General features: G+C 37.8%; 1 protein-coding gene across 1 annotated transcript in view; it reads left to right on the plus strand.

Moving 5' to 3' along the window:
- The window catches only part of LOC145663605 (adipocyte plasma membrane-associated protein Hemomucin-like), a 68,286-nt gene that overhangs the window by 27,716 nt on the left and 15,564 nt on the right, over positions 1 to 25,006 (plus strand). Inside the window, exon 5 of the mRNA XM_081729715.1 lies at positions 15,731 to 15,905. Coding sequence (XP_081585841.1) covers positions 15,731 to 15,905 — 175 coding nt within the window. The remainder of the gene's footprint in view (positions 1 to 15,730; positions 15,906 to 25,006) is intronic.

Genomic DNA, 25,006 nt, shown 5'->3' on the forward strand with positions numbered 1-25,006 from the left:
GGGCCAATTTGAAAATCAAAAAAAAAAATGTACCAAAACGTACTCCAATCGGTTATATTTGGTTGGATTAGATTAAGTTACATTTGATTACGTTACATTAGGTTAGGTTAGGGGCGTAAAAACTACAGTGCAAAAAACACAAACCAACCTGTGCTATTTGGCCACTAAAAAGCACGAATGCTATATAACTCAGTCAGGGCAGGGTGACGCTGGTGGTCCCGCGTGGTAGCGCGGGGATGTGTTCGAAGGGAGCAGGTGCGTCAGCGACGGCGGGTATATGCGTAAGCGAGGGTAGTGAAAACATGTAGGCTTTGGTAATCATACATATTTCAATAGGGATGCATTCGAGTCGAGTCGAGTCGAGATTTAAGCCTGTCTCGACTCGTCTCGAGAAAATGTTGTCTCAACTCGTGTCTCGACTCGAAAATATGTTTCTGTCTCGACTCGTGTCTCGACTCGACAGTCTCTGTCTCGACTCGACTCGAATTCGAGTCGAGACGTCTCGAAATTCGAGTCGAGACAAAATGTACGAGTTAAAATATACGCACACATCAGCCAGACCATCATGACTACCTACCTAATTGTCAGTATGTCGACTTTTGGCATGGATAAAAACGGCGACACGTCTTGGCATACACGCAATGATCCTTGATAGGTCGCTGGAGAGAGCTGGCACCACATGTGCTCACTCAGGTCACCTAATTCCCGTAAATTCCGGGAAGGGGGGCGATGTGTTCTGACGTCACGTTCAATCACATCCCACAAGGGACATCACTCAAATGTACGGCTCCAATTTCAATGAAACTTTTTTTGCTGATAGAAGGCATGTATGCATCATTACTTGTGATGACAAATTTTTGCCATGGTGCATGTTTTCTATTTTTTTAAATAACTTTTAAGAGTTGTGATGTGGTTATTAGAGATTACTACAGAAGTCCCTTACTACCCTTTGTAAACGGAGCGTTAATGAAGAAAAGTGAAGAAAAACCATGTGGATACATATAAGTCCTGGGGGAAGTCGTATGGTAGATATGACCTTGATGACAGCCATCTTGAAATCCGCCATTTTGAATTAAGGTCAAGTTTTCAAAATGGGAATAGGGTAATATGATACATAATTTCGGGCTAGAATTTAATTAGAAAAATAATGGTGAGGTTAGTTTTAAGATACACCCATTTGGGGGAAAGTTACAGGCATATTAATTGTTTTTACTTACTGTGTGCGTAAGTCCCTTCTTACTTTCGTCTCAAGACCTGTAAATCGATCGCAACGGCAGAGCCCGGTTTCGCACTAGTGTTTAAAAATCTCTAAACTCACTTGAGGCAATATTTGTTGATTATTGTATTGTATTTTGCCTTTAATTAAATTTGAACCCACTTCATGATCTTGTGTAAAGTATCATTAAAAGAGAATTTCTGTTTTTATGGAGAACGTAAGCATAGCAATTATAAAAGGTGAGTAAGGTGCGTATGTATTTATAAGAAAGTTTATTTTACGAGTCTTTTGTGGTTCCGCCAACCTATTCTTTAGTTGTTTTTTTTTTAAATACTCATATCTCATAAATAAAAGAGCTATTATAAAATCTCTTACCACTATTCTTTAATACTTATAAAATTTTATTTATTGTAAAAGCACTGGCGAAATATTTCTTATCGCCCACTAAAATTATGGTGGAGCTCCTTCGTGGCTAACGGTTAGTATACTTGCCTTTGGCGTGGGAAACCTGGGCTTGATTCCCGGTGGGAGTTCATGTGGTTCGGATTCCACGTTAATCAGTAGGTCCACGTCTCACATAGCCTCGCTGCTGAACGGGACGTTACATTGACTACATTATAAAATTGTAATTTGTGACGACTAAAATATCAGAAATTAAAGATTATTCTTTGGGTTTTGGAACATTTTGAAAAACGTGAAAAACTGGTACTGCACCGATACAACACACCTTTTGGATTTGTCATTGTGTAAAGTGATACAAACTAAAGAAGAATTACAACTTTATGAAATTGTATTAGGACTTATTTAGAAATAAACACCAAATAAGTGTAATAGTTCATATCCGTATCAAATACCAAGTTTATGATGAATCAACTACACAACGTAGGATCCAAAAACGCTCATTGCAATTTGTTCCATCCTTCAGTCGAACCAGGAACTGAAACATAAAGAGTGACATTTTCTTTTTAAAGATACTTTGTCCAGCTAAGTATTGTGAAGGTTTATGTCAGTAGAAGGAATTGCATTCCATTATACAAGCGCAATTTCACAACTTTATGTACACATTACTAAATATCGAACACCCTTGTCCATATGATTAGCGTACGCATCTTTGGTGCGGGAGACCTAGGTTCGATTTCCGATGGGAACTCCTATGGTTCTGAACCCACGTTAATTTGTAAGTTCACGTCTCATATAGCCTTGATGCTGAAAGGGACACTAAACTCTAATCTAATACTAAATACAAATATTTAAAGAAAAATGATGACGAACCAAGATGACGTGAATTTGGCTATCAAATCCATTTTGTGTTTTCAGTTATTTTCTAGTAGTATTTTTTCTAGGCATCCTTTCAAAAGACAGTGATGCAAATTTCGTAACTGCGAATTCCTTTTAGAAGCCATGAAATTATCCGATTAGATGCAAAATTTCCCGTCCACTAAAATAGATACCGTAAATTTACAATATCTAACAATAAATAATTTTGAAAGATATCGCTTTCGAGGGAAAAAATGAAGTGAAATCTTTGAGTTTTACGTCCCACGATTATGCCGGTTAGGCTAAAGGAGAGGGGTGATGATGAGAAATTAGTGAAATCGTGGAATGAAGAAAGTGGGAGGAACGGAAGAACCCCGAGGAAACCCATGCACACGGTGTTTGTCCACCACAAAGTTCACTTGGTGCGAGCTGGGATCGAACCAGGGTCCCCAAGCACCAGAGGTGAACGATCTACCACTGAGCCACCGCGGCCCCGCTTTAGAGGGGCCATGACGTATAGTTGAACTCATTCTCGTAGTATGAAAGGCATTATTTATAATTATGCATGATAGGATCACAAACAAAATTTAAAAATATTATGTGCACTTTCTTTTAACAAACATTATATTGTCTTTTATGGTGTGGAAGGGAATGTTATGTTCGAAAAAAAAAGTCCTTAACACGATTCTTGTTGCTACACACTGCATGTTCCTAGCCACAGAAAAGATGCAGCGATAGGTAGGCTATTTTTCAATTGCTTTACATTAGTTTGATGTTTCAAGTCTTTTGTGTGTTTCTGAAGTTCACTTTTACCACAAAAGAGCTCAATATTGACATGTCTTACATAGCTTTGGTTCAATTCTCAACATGGACTGCAACTACCCGTTAAATTGTGCATCCGAAAGGCACTCTTTGTTAAACCTCGCTTATCACCGCTCATCTTAATAATATATATATAACTTCACCGCGAAGCAAATGTTGCATTTCTCTCTTTCATCCTAACACAAAACAAAACTAACCACAGCTGTGACACGAAGGAGCTATTTCGAAAAGAAACAAGCTGTGCTTCATAGAGATGTGTACCAAATGATAGAAGTATAAAGTATTGTTTTCTTTCCTGTTTATTGATATCAGTTGGTGTTCTTAATGAGTTTACTCATTAGTTTAGAAATAGTATATATGGAATTTGGACATATGTTGTACGTATTTTCCTGAGAAATTGATGAGACCAGAAAAATTATAAGGACAGATGGAATACGTTTAAGCCCATCTACGTGACTTTATCAAATATTTATTCTCCATAATGGTACCACGCGGAAAACTTGGTATACTATAATCTTTGCCTCCCTCTGTTAGCTGTTTCGTATCATATATATTGGATGGTTTTGATATTTCTTCTGATCATTAAAATATAGCAATGGTACCTGTGTGCGTGCAGAAATGCAAAAGCACAAGATAACTTCCTATTTGTTTTGGAAACAACAACACCCATTTCACGTGTGCGAGAGAAATTGAGCACAGCGAGATCGGGTGTTTATGTTTACTCACGGTCAGTTCGCAGCAGGAGTCCATGGTAAAAGATTTGGCGAATTATCTCTTCATATTGACGTGAAAACACTCGCAAAACCCTACAAATACAAAAGAATGCGCTTCAAAGAAAGTTTAGACACAGATGTTTCAATTTTCTCTTAGCATCTTTCTTCAGCAAAAGAGTCGGTTCATTGTATTCGAAAAAGGGAAGGGAGAAAGGGTGAATTTATATTTTATGGGGGGGGGTAACATTGTAAGTAGTATAAACAATACATACCGCTTCCGACTCGACCCTCATCCTACCTCAAGTTGTAAAGTAGAAACTACTAGAAAGGGACAGAAGTATTCAACATGACTGCGACTTGAGTTTCAGTTCACAATACTAAAACCAGTGAGCAAGTAAACAGTCTTTTGTGGGATCGTGTTTTACTTCTTGAATTTATTTTTGAACATTTCTGTGAATTCAACAACAGAACGCAGTAGAAATACGGACTAGTTTTTACTTCAACCATTACTTTCGCTCCAACCCAGGGATGCCACATTTATGATTTCGTATAATACTAGATTTAGTGATTTTACTATTGAACTAGTGATCTAGTACGTACTTTGGGTAAATAGGCACATTCTAGTGATTTTTTTGCATTTTCTTCTGATGCAGACAAATGACAAGGAAATGGTTCTTAAAATAAAAGGAAGAAGTATATTGCAGTTCAAAACAAATGTAGAAACTTTAAATTATTTTTTTTTTCTCTCTGACTGAGTGAAACCCCTGCTGTGTAACGACCTTAGGTAAACAACGGCTATCTTTGGTCCGCTACCTCCTTTTGTTAGCCGACATGAGATGGGTTACTTTTTTTTTTTTTTTTTGAAGAAAGTGAAGAAATAATTATCCAGGACATTTACGTTTTGTCAGGCACACAGGCGCAGTCTGTTCTTGTTTCCTAACGAATTTTAGCAACATAACATAAATGAAACATATGTACCAGAAAATAGAGGCAGTACAAACGGAAATTTTCATCTGTGACACATTTGATGAGAAATATAGTTAGATGTCACGTGCAAGCACTCTAAACATGTCCTATCCTTTAATTCTATTCGTATGTTTATGTAGGTGAGACTGAGAAGTCAAGAAACAATAATAACTGGTTTTCTTCCAGGGCAAAAATCTAAATGTGAAGGGGTGTTACACTGGGACTTTAATTGCGTCCTTTGTACAAGATTGACAAGTAATCGCAATTTTACAAGATTAACAAGTAATCGCAATTTTTTAATTTATTAGTTCTTGGGGAGAGGAAAATGGAAGCGAACCCTCGTAAGGACCTCTGCAAGAAAACATGAATACTATCCGCCACTGTTTATTACATTACACAAAATAGTTATATATATACAGGGGCGGATCCAGGATATGATCAAGGGAGGGGCTAAACCATATTTTTCCGTTTTATCCAGTGTAAAGCAGGATTGAAGTCCATTTTATCCAGTGTATACCCGAGCGTCAAGGGGGGGGGCTATAGCCCCTATAGCCCCCCTTAGATCCGCCACTATATATATATATATATATATATATATATATATATATATATATATATATATATAATATTGAGTTTTAGTCAGGGTTTTCATTCTGCAGGAGAGGGGAGGATAGTAATACCTGGCGAACATTTTCTATTCTCAGAGTGTTGCAAATGATAGCATTTCCTTCATTATAGCTTGGCCAAGCTAGTTGCATTATATATAAGGATTAAGTTAGCCTAAAAAGCTTAAATTTTTATGGCAGTTTTACTCTGTAGCCATGTTTCTCATTTTCGGTCTACGGGACTCTGTGTCCGGAAATTTTCGATGGCTTCCAAGTCGGAAAATAAGTGTATCAAAGGCATATATATTATATGTATGGTTATATGAGGCATGGATCTACAGTTTAAAGTGGAATACCGGTAACAACTTCATGAGCTTCCACCGTAAATCGAACCAGAGTCTCCCGCGATCAAGGTGTATGTGTTAACCATACAGCCACGAGGAAATTCACATAAGCACACACACATATATATTGTTGAGTTGATTTTGACTTTACCGTCTCTTTCAGCAGCGAGGATATATGAAGTGTAGACCTACTGATTAACGTGGAATCCGAACTACATGAGCTCGCGCCGGGAATTGAACCCGAGTCTTCCACGACAAAGACGCGTACACTAGCCACGGAGTTCACACACACACACACACAGAATCAGAGTCCTCACACACCAAGGGTGAAAGCTGTGCCACTGAGTCACAGCAGCCACGAGGCTAGGTCGAGTCCACTTTACGTTCATAGTTTCTTAGTACATAAATGTTACGATTATGAAATAGATTTTCCTTAATGAGCTGCATATAAACAAAAGCTTTCGAAATGTATTAAACAATTAGCTCGATTTGAGTGTGAACTTAAAGTTATATCAGAGTGTAAATACGGATACGCACCAAAGCTCGAAAACTTAATACACTATTTCTCCTATATAGTCAGCATGTACAAAGCAATCGTTCAGCTTTCATTTGAGAGGATGGAAATCGAAGGCTTCTGAACAACTATGTTACTAATGTGCGGAATGTATTTATCTTACAGTGAACTGCTTCGATGCCAAGTGGCCTAACTCCAAAATTGAAATTTTCCAGGAGTGAAAGTTAAAGTTCAATATCTCATGAACAATTCATATTTCTTTTATGTTGGGAACCAAAACCATAACTACTGTATGTAGTTCATTGTTTTATAATTTAGTGTTTACAAAAATCCTTTTAAAAAATACCTATTCACAGAAGTGAAAGGTACTTATCTGTACTAGTTCTTGGCATCCAAGCAGTCCATTTACTGTAATACTAGCTTAATATACCCATTCTTAGCATGGGGGCTGTATTTGGAAGTCAACACCTGTGGAAGTATCACCATTCATTTCAGCGACCGCGAAAACTATGGATTTGACACTAGTATCAATCAATATGGGCTATTTATACATGTCTCGGTATTCCTCACCCGCTGACACCCGGCCCGCGTACAGTGGTAGCTGAATTTGCAAGTCATCGCTGATGGAAGTGTCACCATTGATCTCAGCGACCGTGAAAACTATGGATTTGACACTAATGTCGATCAATTTGGATACTTTTACTACATGTCTCGGTAAACGCGCCCCTGAGACCCCCCTGGTTACAATTTTGACAAAAACGCTTTGCTTTAGACTGGGACCTGGACCAAGGTATCCGTGACCAAAATTTGGTAACTCTCGGTCAACTTGTCTGGTCCTCAGGTCGGTCCCAGTAAACGTCCCCTCCGAGACCCCCCTGGTTCGAAATTTAAAAATAAACGCTTCGTCTTGATCTGGGGCATGGACCAAGGTACCCGTGACCAAATTTTGGGAACTCTCGGTCCACTCGTCTGGTCCCCAGGTCGCACACAAACAGAGAGACAAACTCACAAACAAACTCTTTATTTTATTTATATTAGATAAGATATACTATGTAAAATAGTCTCGTATCACAATATGTGATGTACAACAAATGTTTCATTATATATTATCCGTAGCTCTTGATATGCTGCAACATATTAAAGCCTGAGAATAGTTGGGCAAGCGAATAATCCAGAAGTTACGTAACCCTATTGCGTTCATGGGAACGAAAACAATAATTATAACTATGCTAAATTACTATAGACTATCAACTGCTCATTCAGAGAATTTATGAAGTCCACTTTATCGCAATAGTTTTATACAAACTAGATTTAAACTACGGATAATCGTTTTATACAAACTAGATAATCAATTATTATTATTATCATTATATTTGCAGTACAACCAAATGCAACAACATTAACTATTAGTTCTAATTAACTGAATTGAGCTGAAAATTAAATCTTGATCTTTAAAGATTAATTATTAATTTTATGCGTTCTGTACCTTTCTGAAGGAATAAAAGCTGGAATTGGTTTCAAGGCTGTTTCTGAGTGAATACTTTCTTCAAAATAATATTAAAAATTATAGAAAAATTTTCGAGACATTCGAGTCGAGTCGAGATTTTTAAGAGCCGTCTCGACTCGACTCGTGTCTCGACTCGAAAATTCGAGTCGAGAAATACGTTTGTCTCGACTCGTCTCGAATTTTACAAAGTGTGTCTCGACTCGAATCTCGACTCGAATTCGAGTCGAGTCGAGTCGAGATTCGAGACATGTCTCGAGTCGAGCGCATCCCTAAATTTCAATATCACTTGTTATGGTTTCATACTAGTAACGCTTCAGTTGTAAACATAAAATACAGCTTTCGTACACTGTGCAGAAATACATTGCCGTTGAGTTAGAAGCCACTTACCTCCAAAACTAAGGCTTGTAAACTTTTGCAATTTCAAGAAGAAAATCGTGTACTACAATTTCTTAACTGTCGCTCGTTATTTTTTAATAAAAAATAAAATGAAATGTTTACGTTTCACGTCCCCTGCTTATGCTAAAGGAGACGGTTAGGTTAAATTAGACGGTGATGATGAGAAATGAATGAAATGGTGAAATGAAGAAAGTGGGAGGAAACGGGAGAACCCCGAGAAAACCCTGGAGCACGGTGTTTGTTCACCACAAAGTCCACACGGCGCGAGGTGGGATCGAACTAGGGACCCCAAGTACCGAAAGTGAACGCTCTACCACTGAGTCGCCGCGCCCCTATTTTTTAATAGTTCTATATATAACACACATAATATGTCATTCCCTTGACATACACGCACCATTTCCACACTGCCTTTCGCGCCACTATATCGTAACAGGTTTACCTCTTCGCGAAATAGTATCCTCCTCCACATATAGTGAAGCTTACATCGAAAACAACCACTTTCTTAACTTACAATTCCCATTACCTGACTTTCAATCATTCTTCCTCACAAACTTAAACAATATTCTCCAATTGACCCGGAGAATTTCCTAAAATTTGTCCGGCGATACAGCAATTAACCCAAACTTTGTACCTTGGGTCACCGTCTTACCCACTTATTCTTATTGCGTGTCTTGTTCGGGCGTAGAATCAACAACACTCTTTGTTTGAAGCTGTCCCTCCGCACTGCATCACCATGTGACAAATGAAAAACGCGAATCTTGACACCGCCTGTGTTGGCGGCCTGGCCGCTGAAGTAGGAGCATATACGAGCATTAACTGCCGCAGTCGTTTCGTTCACTGTCTGCCGACCCTTTTCGGACTCCTTTTGAAAGGATCATCAGCTTACTGTATTAGCTGTGAAACTTACTTTCCATATATTGTTCCACTTGCAGGTCCTATAGTACAAAAGTTCTCTTACTAGTCGGCGAACCGCCAGCGTTTTGGCGCTTGTCCGAGCATCTTTGCCGTGGTCGGTCCTACAGCTGTATGCCGACTTTCTGCCGACTCTGTTTTCACAAGACATATTTAATAGAATTAGTGTCCACCCACATGAAAAACCTTCGGACGGTTTCAATTTTTGCTTAATCATTAAAGAAGACGTCGTTTTTTTAGAAACTGCCGGGTCTGCCGCCTGTTTCGAGAAAGCATTATACGAGGGAAATATAAGAACTAATTCGTATTTTACAGCAATAATTTAAATTCCACCTCTCTTTGTTTTCTTTTGGTGAACGACTCCGTTTTTGCTCGTCGCGGTCGACAATCGCGCGGAAAGACCCCGGTGCCCGACGCCGGCAATCCGACCGCGGCATCTGGTCTGCATGGACAAATTGTCCGACTGTCAGCAGCAGGATCCTGATGGGGCCGATAGTTCGTGTTGGTACCATCGCGACACTCCGCGACGAATCAAAGGAATGAGGACTAAAATTAAGTCTTCGCTACTACGCGGTGGTAACTTTAATATCCCGACTCTAAATATCTCTTTCGATTCGACGAAATCTTTCCGTCAGTGGCACGCTAGCGCCAATCCTTCGACGCGTCGCTAAAGCAACGATCGACATTTACCAGCAAGTGGGTCACTAAGTATTGGCGACGTTTACGGCGTGGGGTCAGAACTTGCAGTATGTTAGTATGTTATTATTTCTGTAATTTTTCCCGGATTTTATGTTATTTCGTTTACTATTGGGCACTAACTTGTCTCCAGGTTCTTGAATAAATTAATTTCGGCTCGCACTCCGGTGTAAATAACTTTACAGAAAGAAGCAAGTTCGTTTCAAAGAGCAGAACTGAACTTAGTAAGATTTGAGTTAAAGTTTCAGGTGGCAGCGTAGGGCACTGGTAGGGTAATGGACTCACTCAAAGCGTAGGTTCGAATCCTGGTCAAGACAATGATTTTTATTCACAAAGTGATCGTGAAGAATCGAAGAGTAACTTCTGATACTAAACGAGCAATCCGTAAGAATGTGGAAGCAAACACCTGTATGATTTTGGTTGGGAAAGGGCAAATAACTATGGGGGCTCTAGGGCAATCCGAAACACTTAATTGATCTGTAGTATCCACTTTTCATGTTAATGTTCTTAGGAAGAAACACTATACTTTTTGTTAAATATGTTTCGGATAGAGTAACCGTTGATGTATTGGTACCGTTCTAGACTTTCAAACGGAAAATGTCGGTTTGAATCCCATCAGGTACTATATTTTTTCTCATAAAACATTCGCTACCAACTTTGGTTGGAGAAGTTACAAGGCGAGAATCCGAATAAACCATGTATGCAGTCTTCATCATACAGAGTAATGATAAGTAGTTTTCATATGTATATTCGTCCCTCTTTCTCTCTCTCTATTTTTTCAATCCACTACCCCTGTCTTTGCCAAATATTTGGTCTTATCGGCAGACGCAACTGCCCATTCTGAATAATCTCTCTCCTATTTTCCAGATCTCTCTCCCTTGCAGTATTATCCTTCCCTATTTAGGTAGCGGTGGGTTTTATTGGACCTGAGTTTTGGCTAACTACCTCATTTCTATTTTCTTCTTTTTTATTGACCATAACTGAAAGAAATAACTTTGTTATTGCATGATTTACAAATCATACATACAATACATAACATACATACGTACATATCTCTCTCTATCCATCTTTCTTGACGTTTCCTTATCATGTCTTGTATCTTTCTCTTCTATCTCTCTCTCACACACAACAAATAAACAATTTATGTCAAGGAAATTCGCAAAGTCTCTTTTTTCTGTGGGTTAACGTGTCTCAATCGAATCACTGTGTCACCCCTGCTCACTGTGCCTCATTCGAATCACGAAAAGCATAACTTATAATATGTATATAGCACAATTCTTGGAAAATTCTGTTTAACTGCAAGTTTAACGTACTGTATTAACAGTGGCGTATTTAGGATTTTGTTTCGAAAGGCGCTATGCAGAACATGTGAATAAGCTTATATCTTTCCTTTAGTGTGCCGACAAATTTTAATGAAGTTGCTCATATTTAAAAATAATATTTCGGGGGGGGGGTTGAGCCCGATATCCACCCCCCCTGATACGCCACTGTGTATTGATATTTTTTAAAACCAATATTTACATTGCAAAATCATTCAGAACATAACAATGCAACAATGAAAAGCATATTTTTATTTCTGTAAACATTTCGGTATAATCCTTTGATATGGAGAAAAAAAAAGAAGAGAAGAAGAAAACTTTACGCCAACAATGACTAGAACAGAACTTAACACTATATTGTTATGTTTACCTCTTGAACTTGAGCACCTTCTGTACTTTTTGGTGGCATCTTTTACTTTCCCTTTCTGTACATATGCACCTAGTAAATACTATACGTTATACAGGTAAAACAATGATTGAAATTAGAAATAATGCATAATTTGAAAAAAATAAAGCATAATTACACAAAAAATAAAGCATAATGTGGGTTGCTCTAGTTATTATGATTAGCATGACTATTTGTTATTATGATTAATGTGACTATTTGTTATTATGATTAGCGTGAGTATTTGTTATTATGATTAGCGTGAGTATTTGCTATTATGAGTAGTATGACTATTTGTTATTATGATTAACGTGACTATTTGTTATTATGCTTAGCGTGACGTAGAGACCGACATGTTTTCCACTTATTATTAGGACTAACAAGTGAAGAATGGAAAACAATCAAATTATTTTTCATTAATACCACAGAAAAGGAAAACAATAAGCTTACATAAGTATATTAAAAGGTGAATAATATTAGCTATAATTTTTATTTAGTGAATGTAATGTCTAATGGTTTGACTAATTCTAGAACCCAACAATTATTGACGACATACAGTTAAAGTCATAAGTATTCGTACACCGGCTGCAAGCTGTGAATAAATGCCTGTAGCTCCGACTTTGTTGGAGATAGAGCATTGGAACAAACGGTACTGCATTCTCCATTAAGTTTTTTTTATTATTTACAAAACTAACTTTCCGTGAGTGCGAAAACATAGACAAATAATGGCAAAAGAAACGAAAATGAACATGGTTTTGATCTGTCAAAAGTATTCGTACACTGAAATTAAAGACAAAAACGTCCAGCTGTTCGAGCTGTTGTTGACATAAAATGCCCTCTGGAGGTTTGCAAAGCTAAATACAATTACAGGAGAGCGAAAATCATTCAAGTTCAAAGAGTTATTCAAGACGGAAGACGTAATGGGTCAAAAAGGGACGGAGACAACCAGGCCCGCAACTAGGGTTTCTGTCACCCGGGGCAAACACATAATTCGGCGCCCCCCGCAAGGTTTAGTCGAAAAGTATCACTTATGGATTGCAACTGTAAATAACATTCTTAATGAAACCAGTTATATCGATTTTTAAGTACTTTAACCCTCCAATACGCGCGCGGGCTACAATTGTAGCCCAGCGTTTTTATTTTCCTTGCCGCAAAGTAATTCAAGATGATAACTCAAAGAGTGTCTGTGTACCTTTCTATCAACTATCATTCTGCGTGTTTAGGGTGTGGTCAAACGTAAAATCGAAAGGATCTCATTGTTATTCTGCTTTAAAGTTTCATGGGCTACATCTGTAACCCGCGCGACTATTGATGTCACGGGTGTTCCAAAGCGTCAAAGTTTTTTCATTATAGTTTGGGTGTTGATCAGATGGTCAATGAGTTTGCAAAATGCCAATTCTGATGAGAAATGTTTTTAAAACCAATATTTACGATCCAAAATCATTGAGAACATAACAATGCAACAATAAAAAGCTTATTTTTATTTCTGTAAATTTTTCGGTGTAATCCTTTGATGTGGAGAAAAGAAGAAAACTTTCCATCAATAATGAAGCACACAAGAACTCCACACTATATTGTTATGTGTACCTCTCGAACTTGAGAACTTTCTGTACCTTTTGGGCACCTTTCTGTATACTTTCTCTTTCTGTATATATGCACCTCTAAGGTGCACACAAGTGATAGAAAAAACTGATTCGAGCAAAGCATCTCTCTTTACAGTGCATTAACTAGAAAGTTCATTAAATATGAAAGAAACTGCTTCATAAAATATTAATAAATAGATCAAGATATTTAGATTATTTAATGTATAGTAGATATTATACATTATACACGATTAATGTAAAAAAATGTTTGAAATTAACAATAAAGCATAATAAAGCATAAGTTGGACTGATAGATAACAATTCAAAATGCCTCGAAAAGCTCTCAAGCAAAACTAATAGATAAAGCTTCATACAGCCTTCACTCCCAAAATCTCTTGGTAGGCGTACAAGAAACAATTAAATACACCGAGGCGTGTAAATTATCTTTTCCGCCACAAAACTGCCCTCTAGTTTAAAAACATTACAGCAATTGCGTAACATTGCAGGGTGCGCGTCTGAGCTAAACTCTTAAACCACCAGCAAGCAACAAAAATCGGGAACTTTTCGCCCCGCCCCTATTGATAACAGCGTTTTAAACTTCAGAGCTGTTTTCAATGGAATTATACAAACAAACAGCTCCTTGTGGTAGGAAAAGAAAGGGGGGGCGGATTCTCTGTGGTCGCCCAAGGGAACAAATGCATGCAATATTAGGTTTTTAATGTATGACATTACACCTATTTAGATGAGACTCTCTCTCTCTCTCTCTCTCTCTCTCTCTAAATATATATATATATATATATATATATATATATATATATATATGTACCGTGTCATGCTAAAACGAACTAAGCGCCACTTTCATACTTTTAAGAAAATTACGTTTAAAGGTTGATGTCCAGCATTAAGGTAGCCGTAATCTAAGGTGAAATTATGTTTCTTTTTTTGGAAAGGTGTTGGTTTTCCTCTCTTTTCGATTGTGCAAAACGTTCTAATGCTTATCAGGAACCAATCGTCGCATTTACGTGGATTTTCAAAATTTGGCGCTTAGTTCACTTTTGCATAACACGGTACATATATATATATATATATAATCAACGAAAAGAGGTCCCATGGAAAAGGCCAAGTAAACTTTTGATTTCTTTTAACCTCTAGAATAAGTTCCTCAAGGGAAAGGGTGCGATTTTTAAAACAGTTGATATATCTTCTTTCCGGCGCCCCCTCCAACCACGCGCCCGGGGCACGTGCCCCCTCTGCCCCCCCCTAGTTGCGGCCCTGGAGACAACTGATGGAGAAAGTAAAATAGTTATAAGGCTTCATAACGATCTACCATTGACTGCAAATTTGTACGGGAGATATAAGATGTTATCGGACGACCACATTCGACCGTGCAGCCAATCATAGATAGCTTCTGCGAAACAAACACAGTCAAAAACATGCCGCGATGTGGACGTCCACGGAAGATCTTTGGACGATGTGAGCGCATACTGCTGAATGAAATTAAGAAGAACCCAAGAATCAGTGCTCCACAGATGCTGGCAGAAGCAGGCAAATCAGGTATGTTAGTTTCGGAAGGCACTGTGCGTCGTGCGTGAAATAAACAAGGCTATAATGGGCGCGTTGCTTGAAAGAAATTTTTTGCTTCCGAAATGAATAGGAAGAAGCGGCTCCGGTTTGCGAAAGCTTATGTGAACAAAGATGAAGCTTTCTGAGAAAAAGTGATATTCTCAGATGATAGTAAATTTAATGTGTTTGGTTCCGACGGTAGAAAAATAATGTGGCGGGAACCAAATGCAGAGATGAACCCGAAATATCTGCAGCAAACCGTCAAGCATTGAGGTGGAGAAGTGCTAGTTTGGAGGCGCATGTGTGCTTCGGGAATGCGAAAGTTGAAAATTATCGACGGTATTATATACCAGGATACGTATACTGATATCTTGAAGAAAAATCTACGTCCTGTGTGCTGATCAAATGGGCCTGCACGACCACTTTATATGTCAACAGGATAATGATTCCAAATATACGGCACACAATACAAGGCTCTGGTTACTATACAATGTGCCAAAGCAACTGGCAACTCCTCATCAATGGCCTGACCTCAATCCGATTGATTATTATGGTACTGACTCGAAAAGAAACTCCGCAATCGCAGCATTACGAGTAAACGTTCTTTGCAAACTGCACTTGAAGAGGAATGAGTTTCTATAACAGTCAAAGATTCCCGACATTTGACCCACTCGATGCCGAAGCTCCTTCTAGCTGTAATTAGGGCCAAAGGGTACACATCAATGTATTGAATCATGCACAATCATTTTCTTAATGCGAATGCAGAGCCGTTTGTTTCAATGCTCTATCTCCAAGGAAATCAGAGCTACAGGCATTTATTCATAGTTTGCAGTCGGTGTACGAATACTTATGACTTTCACTGTATCTTGAGTAGAAAGAAGCCAAATGAAAATAACAATATTGTGTTTTCTTTGATGTTCTCTTTATGACAGGTAATGTGACTGAGCTCGTATCAGCATCCACCCGAATTGGGAAATCCAACGTAAAGCCTGGTTTAGCCAACAGTGTCAGTGTGTCAAATGATGGCTTCGCGTACTGGACAGATTCAACTACAAATGGAAACTTTAGACACGCATCGTTAGAGTTCCTTGGAGATCCTAGTGGAAGGCATGATTTGTTTTTACTTTATTGATTACTTGAATCGCCGATTTGAGAAACGTCATAAGTCAGCGATGTGCCGAAAATGAGTTTACATGCAGCTTTAAATCTTGAAGTGTAGCTACACCGTTGGTTTGCGATATGTCAGAAGTCACGCTAATAGTTCGTTCAATATTGAGCTTGAACAAGTGTTCCTGAGCTGATAAACGTCGCAAAACATTGACTTAAGTCAATATTGACATTATTGACTTATGATGTTTCTCAAATCAGCGATTCATTTGCATTAATGGTTTGCTTTATTATTAAAGTTCGTTTTAAATACTGTTTTCACTCTTCCCTAGTTGTTTGTCTTATCTGGAGGTCAAAATAATAACTTAACTTTGTTATATAGTTAATAAACCTGAATTATTAGACAGTCGTAAGTGATTCAAAGTAAGGAAATAAACTATTTGACAAACTGCATAGAGTTAATTTTATGGATTCAGTGTTTGCTATCTAAGTTTTGATTTTAAAAAATGGTGTGTGCATCATAAGAAAATCTAACAAGAAGAAATGGAAATCTGCTGCTTAACACGCTATATCTTTTCATAGTGTATATAAAATGAATAAAAGTCTTCTAGAGGCGAATAAAACCTATCAATAGCATCAGACTGGCAACCAATAACATGGCATACTATTTTAACGCCATAAAAATGGCTTTTCTCGAGTTTCTCGAAAAATACACACGTGAAAGTGCTCTCAAACACATTTTGTTCAGGATTAGAAGGATTAAGAATTAGGTTGGTGGGCTTCCGGCATCGATGGTGATTTAGCCTGTTACATTTGAGGGATAACGTCACTCGGCGAGCACACTATCCGGGGAAAGGGAAGGAAGTGGCCTGGGACCTATAAGTTAGGTATCACCTCGGCATTTGTCTCGTGAAAATGAGGAAAACCCAGGAAAATCTCATTCAGAGAGGCTGGCGTGAAAAAGCGTTTCACATTTTTTCGACCGAGTGCCCCCATCCGGAATTGAACCCGGGACGGTTCCCACCGAAGGCGAGAGCGTTAGCGACTAAGCTACGCGGGGCCACTCATATTGTTCAGGCCAATATGATCAGTTGGTTAATGTTATATCCTATATTTGGACAATATAATAATGAAACAAAAGTTAAAATTTAAGACTTTCATCATTCGGAGCTATACTTCATCTACCATCATCTTATTAATGTAATAACGAGGAACTTAGGGATAGGCACGAGCGAGTTCGAGCAAGTTTTCTTTGAAACTCGACTCGACTCGAAACAGACATCTCTGAGCTCGACTCGAGAACTCAGTTCGAAAAATTTACTCCAACTCGACTCGAAACTCGACTTGAATTCTGGTCGAGTTTCGAGTCGAGTCGAGCCAAAGCGAGCAAAATCCTGTGTATAGTTTCAAGTATTCTACATAGACAATATACTTATCAACGATACTACTTCTAATACAACTTATTATTATTATTATTATTATTATTATTATTATTATTATTATTATTATTATTATTATTATTATTATTATTATTATTATTATTCAGATAACCAAGAAAGTTCTGTCACTTTTACTTGAGGTCTGTGTTCAATTGGCTCTCTCACCGTGAGATGAATGCGAATAGAGATAAGGTGAAGGTCAGTTGTTGGTGTGGGTATATCCAACATAGTACCTAGTTGTGTCAGTTCAGTTACACCGTGAACTTGTGCAAGTGAACATGGGACCTTCACTGAGTGTAATAAGGGCGTGTAAGATGTACGAGTTCAAACTGGGATCAAACGCTGCTGCAGCGGAGCAGAAGATATGCCAGGTCTTTGATGAGGGTGTCGTGACTATGCGGACAGTGCAGCTGTGGTTTAACAAGTTTAAGGACGGTGACGAAAAACTCGAAGGTACACTACGTGCTGCAAGACCAACACATGTCCAAGATGAAGATTTTCAGGCAGCAATTGAGGCGAACAGTGGCAGACATGAGGAACTGGAACTAAAATTTAGTGTGAATGGAGGAACCATTCGGTAGCACCTCTATCGACTTGAAAAGCAATACAAGTTGCGTCCAATGGTTCCACATGATTTGACTCCGGGCCAGAAGGCAACGCGAGCAGACACCTGTGTTTCTTTGATGTCTCGTCTGAGGAAAGAGCCGTTTCTGGACAGGGTGTTGAGTAGAGAGGGTCCTATAATGAGAAGGGTAATGAGAAGTGGGTCCTATACGTAGCTCCACAGTGCCACCGTGATCATTGGTTAGCATCCCCTGAACCTGTTCCAAAACAGCCGAAACCAGTACTGCACCAGAAGGACCTTCTGTGTGTTTGGTGGACTGTTTGCGGCATCATACATTGGGGACTGTTATCAGCTGGTCAGAGCATCAATGTAGCTGTGACTGTTAGCAGTTGAGCCGTGTTCAAGAAAAACTCAAAACTCTGAAGCCAGCATTTCTGAATCGCAAGAGAGTCCTCCTGTTACAGGACAGCGCTAAGCCCGACGTGGCAGGGATTACCCGGGACACCATTGTACGCCTTGGATGGGAAACACTATTTCATCCGTCATACTCCCCGGACATTGCACCGTTCGATTATCACCTTAGAGGACGCCAATTCAAATCCTTAGTAGAGGTGCAAAGTGCACTTGATACCTTCTTCACTTCACGACCCACCAAATTCTACCACGATGGATCCATGGCCCTACAGAACGTTAGCAGAAAGTCATCGATGCTGATGGGGACTATTTTTTGATCTTCCAGGTACGTCTTAGCTGACATATCGATATTCGAAAATGGTAGATGAAAAAACGACAGAACTTTCTTGGTTACCTTTATATTATAACAACACCGTATATAACCATAAATGATATGCAGTTTGTATCATAATAGTAAAAACTAGTTGACTGCCGATCTCGATTGTCAAGAAGTCTTCAGGAGGCAATGACACTGTTCACAAGGTTTTGGGTTTGAGTTCCGTTGGAGCAAGAATTCGAGCTTGAGGCAAACATTTTTGGAAGTTATAAGACACCTCAAAAAATGTTCGAAACTCCTCGGCCCGGGTTTAGGGTTGTCAACGGATCAAGCGGCTAGGCTTAAAGCTCACTCACTATCGAGCCGAACCGAGAAATGAGTCGAGCCAACAGGTCTTGCAATCGAGCCGACTCGAACTGATGACTCACGCGAGCCGAATCCAACTTATCAGATGGCTCACCTCAACCGAGCCAGTTCGAGTAATCGGCTCAGTTAAGCCGAGTCGAACCGAGCCGGCTAGAGCTGTTCGGTCCGATGAACCAAGCCGAGCCTGTTAATATCACTACCCAGGCTGGGCTTGTGCTTGGGCTCAAAAATTCGACAGTGCAGGTCTCAGCCTTGATGGTAAGAACTACAGTATATACTTATATTGGTGGTCACTCACAACATCTGAGGTTGTCTCATTATAAAAATATATTGTTGTTTCCTTATCGAGACGAGAGGAGTTGTGAATAGTGTCCCCTGTAGTGAGCAACACTAAAAATATTCCACATTACTGCTTACATTTCTCATTGCTTTAGCTTTCCAGTCTAATCAGGTTATGATATAAAAACGAGCTAAAACGAGCTGAACGAGCGAGCCATCTGTCAAACTCGACCTCGAAAACAGTGACTCGGCTCGGAACTCGACTCGAGAAAACTACCTTTGTCTCGACTCAAAATTCGAGTTTGATTCGAGTCGAGTTTTAGCTCGACTCCTGCCCATCCGCACAGGAACTTGATGATGATAGAGGCCTACTAGGTTACCACCTGTCCCGAATGGGTCAAGAACAAAACGAAAAAAAAAAGTCAGTAGTCCAAATTTCAAAACTTTCAAATCTCCCATTAATATTCGTCCAACGCCCAACAGTTGCCAACGTCAGAGTGCAAAATTATTAATTTTCGTCTTTAAAATTATCGTATATTACAAAAGAAAATATCGTATCTTCGTTATCCACGTGATAATTACAGAAATAAGTATAATAGTACTAATAATAGCAATAATATATAATAAACTTATCTGGAAATCTTAAGTTGCGAACTCCAAATCAGCACCACTGTCCGCACTATTTAAAAATATCCTTATTATCACCACTCTGAACAACATTAATATTTTCATTTCTCGTAATCGTAATTGAATTTAAAGAATGGATGCAGGGTGGTCATTTGCCAATTCTCAAATCGTTACTGATTTACTTTTAGCAGGGATTACTGCAAGGGCGCCGATTTCTCTGTAAATTTGGAGGCGACTGATCATTCAGATGCAGAAAGCATATATGAGGATGTTTAAAATAAATTGCATTCAAATTATGCCAAATATTATAAATTTACAAATACTGTAAGGGGGTCCACATGAGCTTTGAGGGGTTCCCTTGACCCCTGGGAGCGGCGCCTTTGAGTGACTTAGAAACCTCAGTGTGTGTGTTTTATAACTGTTTACTACACATCTACAATTTATTTACACATTCAAAAACTGCCAAAAAGTGTTCATTCTAAAATTATCGTATACTCACCTATTATCGCAAGGGCATTATCGTATATAGTATTAAGACTTAAATTATCACATATAACGATAAATTATCGTACAGTTGGCAAGCCTGACGCCTACAAAAAACTGTGAAAACGTAGAAATACAGAAATGTTCAAGCAATAGCCTCGTAAACTGAGATCTGGAAACAGACGATCTTTATCGGATGAGTGTGACAGCATCTGGTTAGCACAACCGCATACAACGAATCGAGTTTATAAGTTTCTGCATAGTATTTTTTAACATTTACAGTACAAGTTTCGCACTATATATTTTATTTATATATAAGTCATAGCATATGCAATATTCGATTTTAATATATTGCTATATAACGCATATCATAGTATTGAGGTTATTTTATAAAATAATATATAGATAAAGATACGTAACTCAATATACTATACAATTCTGACATTCTTTTTCCATTATTGGTATATGTTAAGGTACACAATATTTCCATTCGTCGTCTGAGAACCAGGGAAATGTAACTCGATTTCCGTTGGTTTACAGGAGAGAGGGAAAACGTTATTACATAGCGGACAAGTCAATGAGAAAGTCAACTTCAATAACACTAAAATAACACCAAGTGGGGCTTTCAGAATTATGTTCATAATCCAACCAAACGAAAATTCCATTCTTGGAGTTACGTTCCCTTGGTTCTCATACAACGATATATTATTACATATGAATTGAAGAATTTCATCCACATACCTAAGCTACAGTTTACATTAAATTTTCACACTTCTGATATTAAGTCACAGAAGTCACAGAAGTTCAAAAACGCAGGTATTATGATCAGTATTTCTTTCAGAAAAAAATGTTCCGGAGGGATGGCTCACTTAGTACTCGGGGGCATATATTATTTTCACAGGGTATTATTCTATTTATTATTATTATTATATTATAGTCGTATTATTTTGATGTCCTCCGAAGAGCACTCTCAGAGCTCCAGGGGGCACAGCCCTCCAAAAACATGTCTGAAAGAAACTCTGATTATTTATTTCCGCTCGTTATGCAAGGGAAAAGCCGGAGGGGAAAGCTTGGATGATAGTAACAATGGAATATTGTATTGTCGCCCAACTTATGTTGCTATGCAAAATTCGTATTACTGTATGATGTTTGGGAATTAGTTCAAACAAGGTTGCCAGGCTTGAAGACACGGTTGAACACACTGTACGTTAAAGAAAAGCATGTCAAAATGGGAAAATCTCATAGATTACGTATTGCTTTATTGGTATACTTATTGAAAGTTAACACGCCGTTAACATAAGGTATGGCTAAGTAACTGTTTTAATAATACTAATATGCGGAGGTTAATTTTCAAAATAGGCTATTAAGTCTTTGTCAAAGAATTATTTCTTTAGTGCAGGATTTGATATTTGCACCCGAAAACCCTGTTATTCATTGAATCAAAACGGGATCACTTCCAGAATCTGCCGTAGAACTGACAGTTCAGTTCGTAATGAATAGCAATGTTGCCGGGTGCATGTAAGTAAAAATTTTATCTTGATAATTTCAAAGTTTCTTTTTCATTGTTTTCAGGAATTACATAATGTGGACAGATCCTTAACACACCTTTTGATGCACTGAAACATCAGCACTGTTACCAATTCAGAATATTAATTTATGAAAACCACGTTTTCCCTAGTAACTTCTTACAGAGGCCTCATCCGATCAGTTATCGGTGGAAATGAAACATTCTTTCTTCCATTCCATAGTTTCCAAGCTACTCCAACTATAGAAACTGAAAGTTAACGACTCTATATAGCCTATATATGGGTTATGAGTCAATTCACGTGACTTGTAAAAAAAAATTGATTTACACCTTCGGTTACATCTGGCAACGCTGTGTGGTTCCTAGTGTACTTCAATCGTTGCTCCCTAGTTTAGAAATATATGCATGAACAAGGTTTCATTTTGGTATAGCCATTATTTGTGTACCGCTTCCGGTTTAAAGGTTCTACTATCCAAAACTCCGGGTTGAATTGTATATTGGACACCCTGTACAATACCACTAAATTGTATAGATACAGTAAAATTTAAAGACTTTTTTTTTTTTTTATAAAATTTTATATCTAAACCGTTCCAAGTGCACAGACATTTGTTAGAATAAACTCTCCCAAAAAATTAATGTTCCCTTGAATATAAATTGCCGTAATATTTTTCTCTGCTCCTTTATTTAACCTAAAAGCTCCAAGATCGAGTAAAAACGACCAACTCAATCAGATATGTTAATTTTTGAATATTAATTACTCTACAGAAGTTGAAATTTTATGTATTCCTCATGTACACTCATGTCCAAAATGATTGTCGAATATCTATAACTGTCTCCTTGTAAGAATATAATTTGATAATGATTTTGCAGGGTACTTTTAATACTGATATTATGTCTATAATCGGGAAATGTATATTTGTGGTAAATTTCATAGAAAAAGAATCATAAATACGAAAATTAGAATGAATAAAACAAAATGTTGCTAAATGGACAAGAAAGAATTAGTTTCGTTTTATTGTTCTTATTTACTGCTCTTTTGACATGAAATTTGCCACATACATGTCTTTGCCGATTATACACATACTAACATTATAAGAAATACCGGTCGAATTCGTTATCAAATTATATTCCTCCAACAACACATTTATAGACATGCGATAATAATTTTGGACACTAGTGTACCTTTCAGATATCGTCATAAGAAGATAGCGTTTGCACAAGAAAGAGTTACTTTGGAAATTGGAATATCATCAATGTAGTGCCGAATACAATCAGATCTTAATGCTTTGTGTAGTTTCAAGCTTCAGGAATCTTGCGAAACAATCGATCTTAAGCTCCAGCTATTGGATAATAATAATGATTTATGTAAACTTAAGTTCTTTATTTATTTACTCGTGATATCTAAAACAGTATCGAACATTTCTGTAACTAAAAGAGAAATTTTATATTTCCTAAGCTTAATTTACCTGGCGTTGTTAATATGAAAATAGATACAGTAAAACCTGTCAACTTGAACACCTCTCTAAGTTGGCCACCTGCTCATCTTAGCCTGGTTCGTTTTGAACCTGCATTTTCCCATAAGACATTCGTTACTTATTACTTTGTAAGTTGGCCACCTGTCTATCTTGGAAGTTGGAAGCATTGAAGCAATCTTTACCCTATGATGATAATGAAATATTTACGTGCGTATCTTGGCCACGCAAAATAACGTTTTGTTAGTTTTTTTTAACTCTTTCATACTCCCAAATGAGAGGCAGATGTCCTGTGTTTATGACTGGAGATAAAGAAGCATGGATTCTCACGATTTGGTCTTGAAAATCAATTGCCAGAATATTACCCTGATAAAGGAGTGGTAATGGATAATGTGAATATGAAAAAGCACTTACAGGAATTCAGGAAATGGTTGTATGTATTTATTTACCCTGTCTGTTTTGATAAAACTATTAACTATATCGTCTCGTTTCATCAGTGGGAACTTTACTAATTCTGGAAAATTCCAAGATTAAAGCTAAAAATCTCAATTGTCAACTATTGGCACCTGATGGCTTGTCGAAAGATAGCAGAGGTTTTGAGATATGAATTCCCTTAAGATTTTCTCAAAACATCTTTTGCTCCGAGGGAAACACCTGTAGCTCATTAACAAGAGGTAGACGATACTATACAAAAACTACAAAATGAGTAAGTGCGTATGTGCCGTTACTCCACATACCGGTACAGTTTTTCAAAAATAGTTGTCGTCTCATTGCTTATTAAAATTTTACAATCAAATAATACTAGAAATCCAATTCTAAAAATACACCAATCACACTTATTTTCTGTAAGTTGGCCACCTGTCTAAGTTGGCCACTTTTCAATGCAACCGATAGTGAAGAACATAGACAGGTTTTACTGTATCTAGCGATTGTATGCATATCCTTGTATTTCTGAAAAACAATCTTCTTAAGTTAAGAGAAAAATACGCAGGTTAAGAATGACCAGATATTGACGTTTTGCGGGATAGAATTAATCTTGGCCTATTAAATCAGTGAAAAACAAAAGGAATGAGGATAAAATGTAACAAGTATTTGAAAATTGTACGTTTGAACAGTTCAGAATTTCATTCATAAACCAAGAGAGAATATGGATGTCAAAACTTCTGGTAAACCTACAACAGCTGAAGCTCAGATTAACATGTTACTGTTACGAAAATAAATATTTATCAACACTTTCCGAATAGCAGTGAGACTTACATAATTTAGCAATAGCAATGGGATTTATAGAACCACATATGAAAAATATTGGGCAATATAAAGGAATAACATGAGAGCACGAAGTATTAGTGAATCAATAGAATAATATAATACTGTGATTTTTTTACTTAATGAAACATTGACACGCTTACAAATATATCATTATCATAAGAAATTAGATGTTCAGAATTTCTCAACCTGAATCTCTTAACAAAACATAAGACAGTTAAGACATGCCAGTAAAGAGAGTAAAGCGAAGCTTCCCATGTCGCTTCGAAGGTACGCTTCGCATTACTTATTCCCTTAGGTTGCATCATATTGTAGAAGTTATGTGACTATGCGAAATATACAATTATAA

This window comes from Thermobia domestica, chromosome 11, assembly GCF_964235325.1.
Source record: "Thermobia domestica chromosome 11, izTheDome1.hap1.1, whole genome shotgun sequence".
In the NCBI taxonomy this organism is placed as follows: Eukaryota; Metazoa; Arthropoda; class Insecta; order Zygentoma; family Lepismatidae; genus Thermobia; species Thermobia domestica.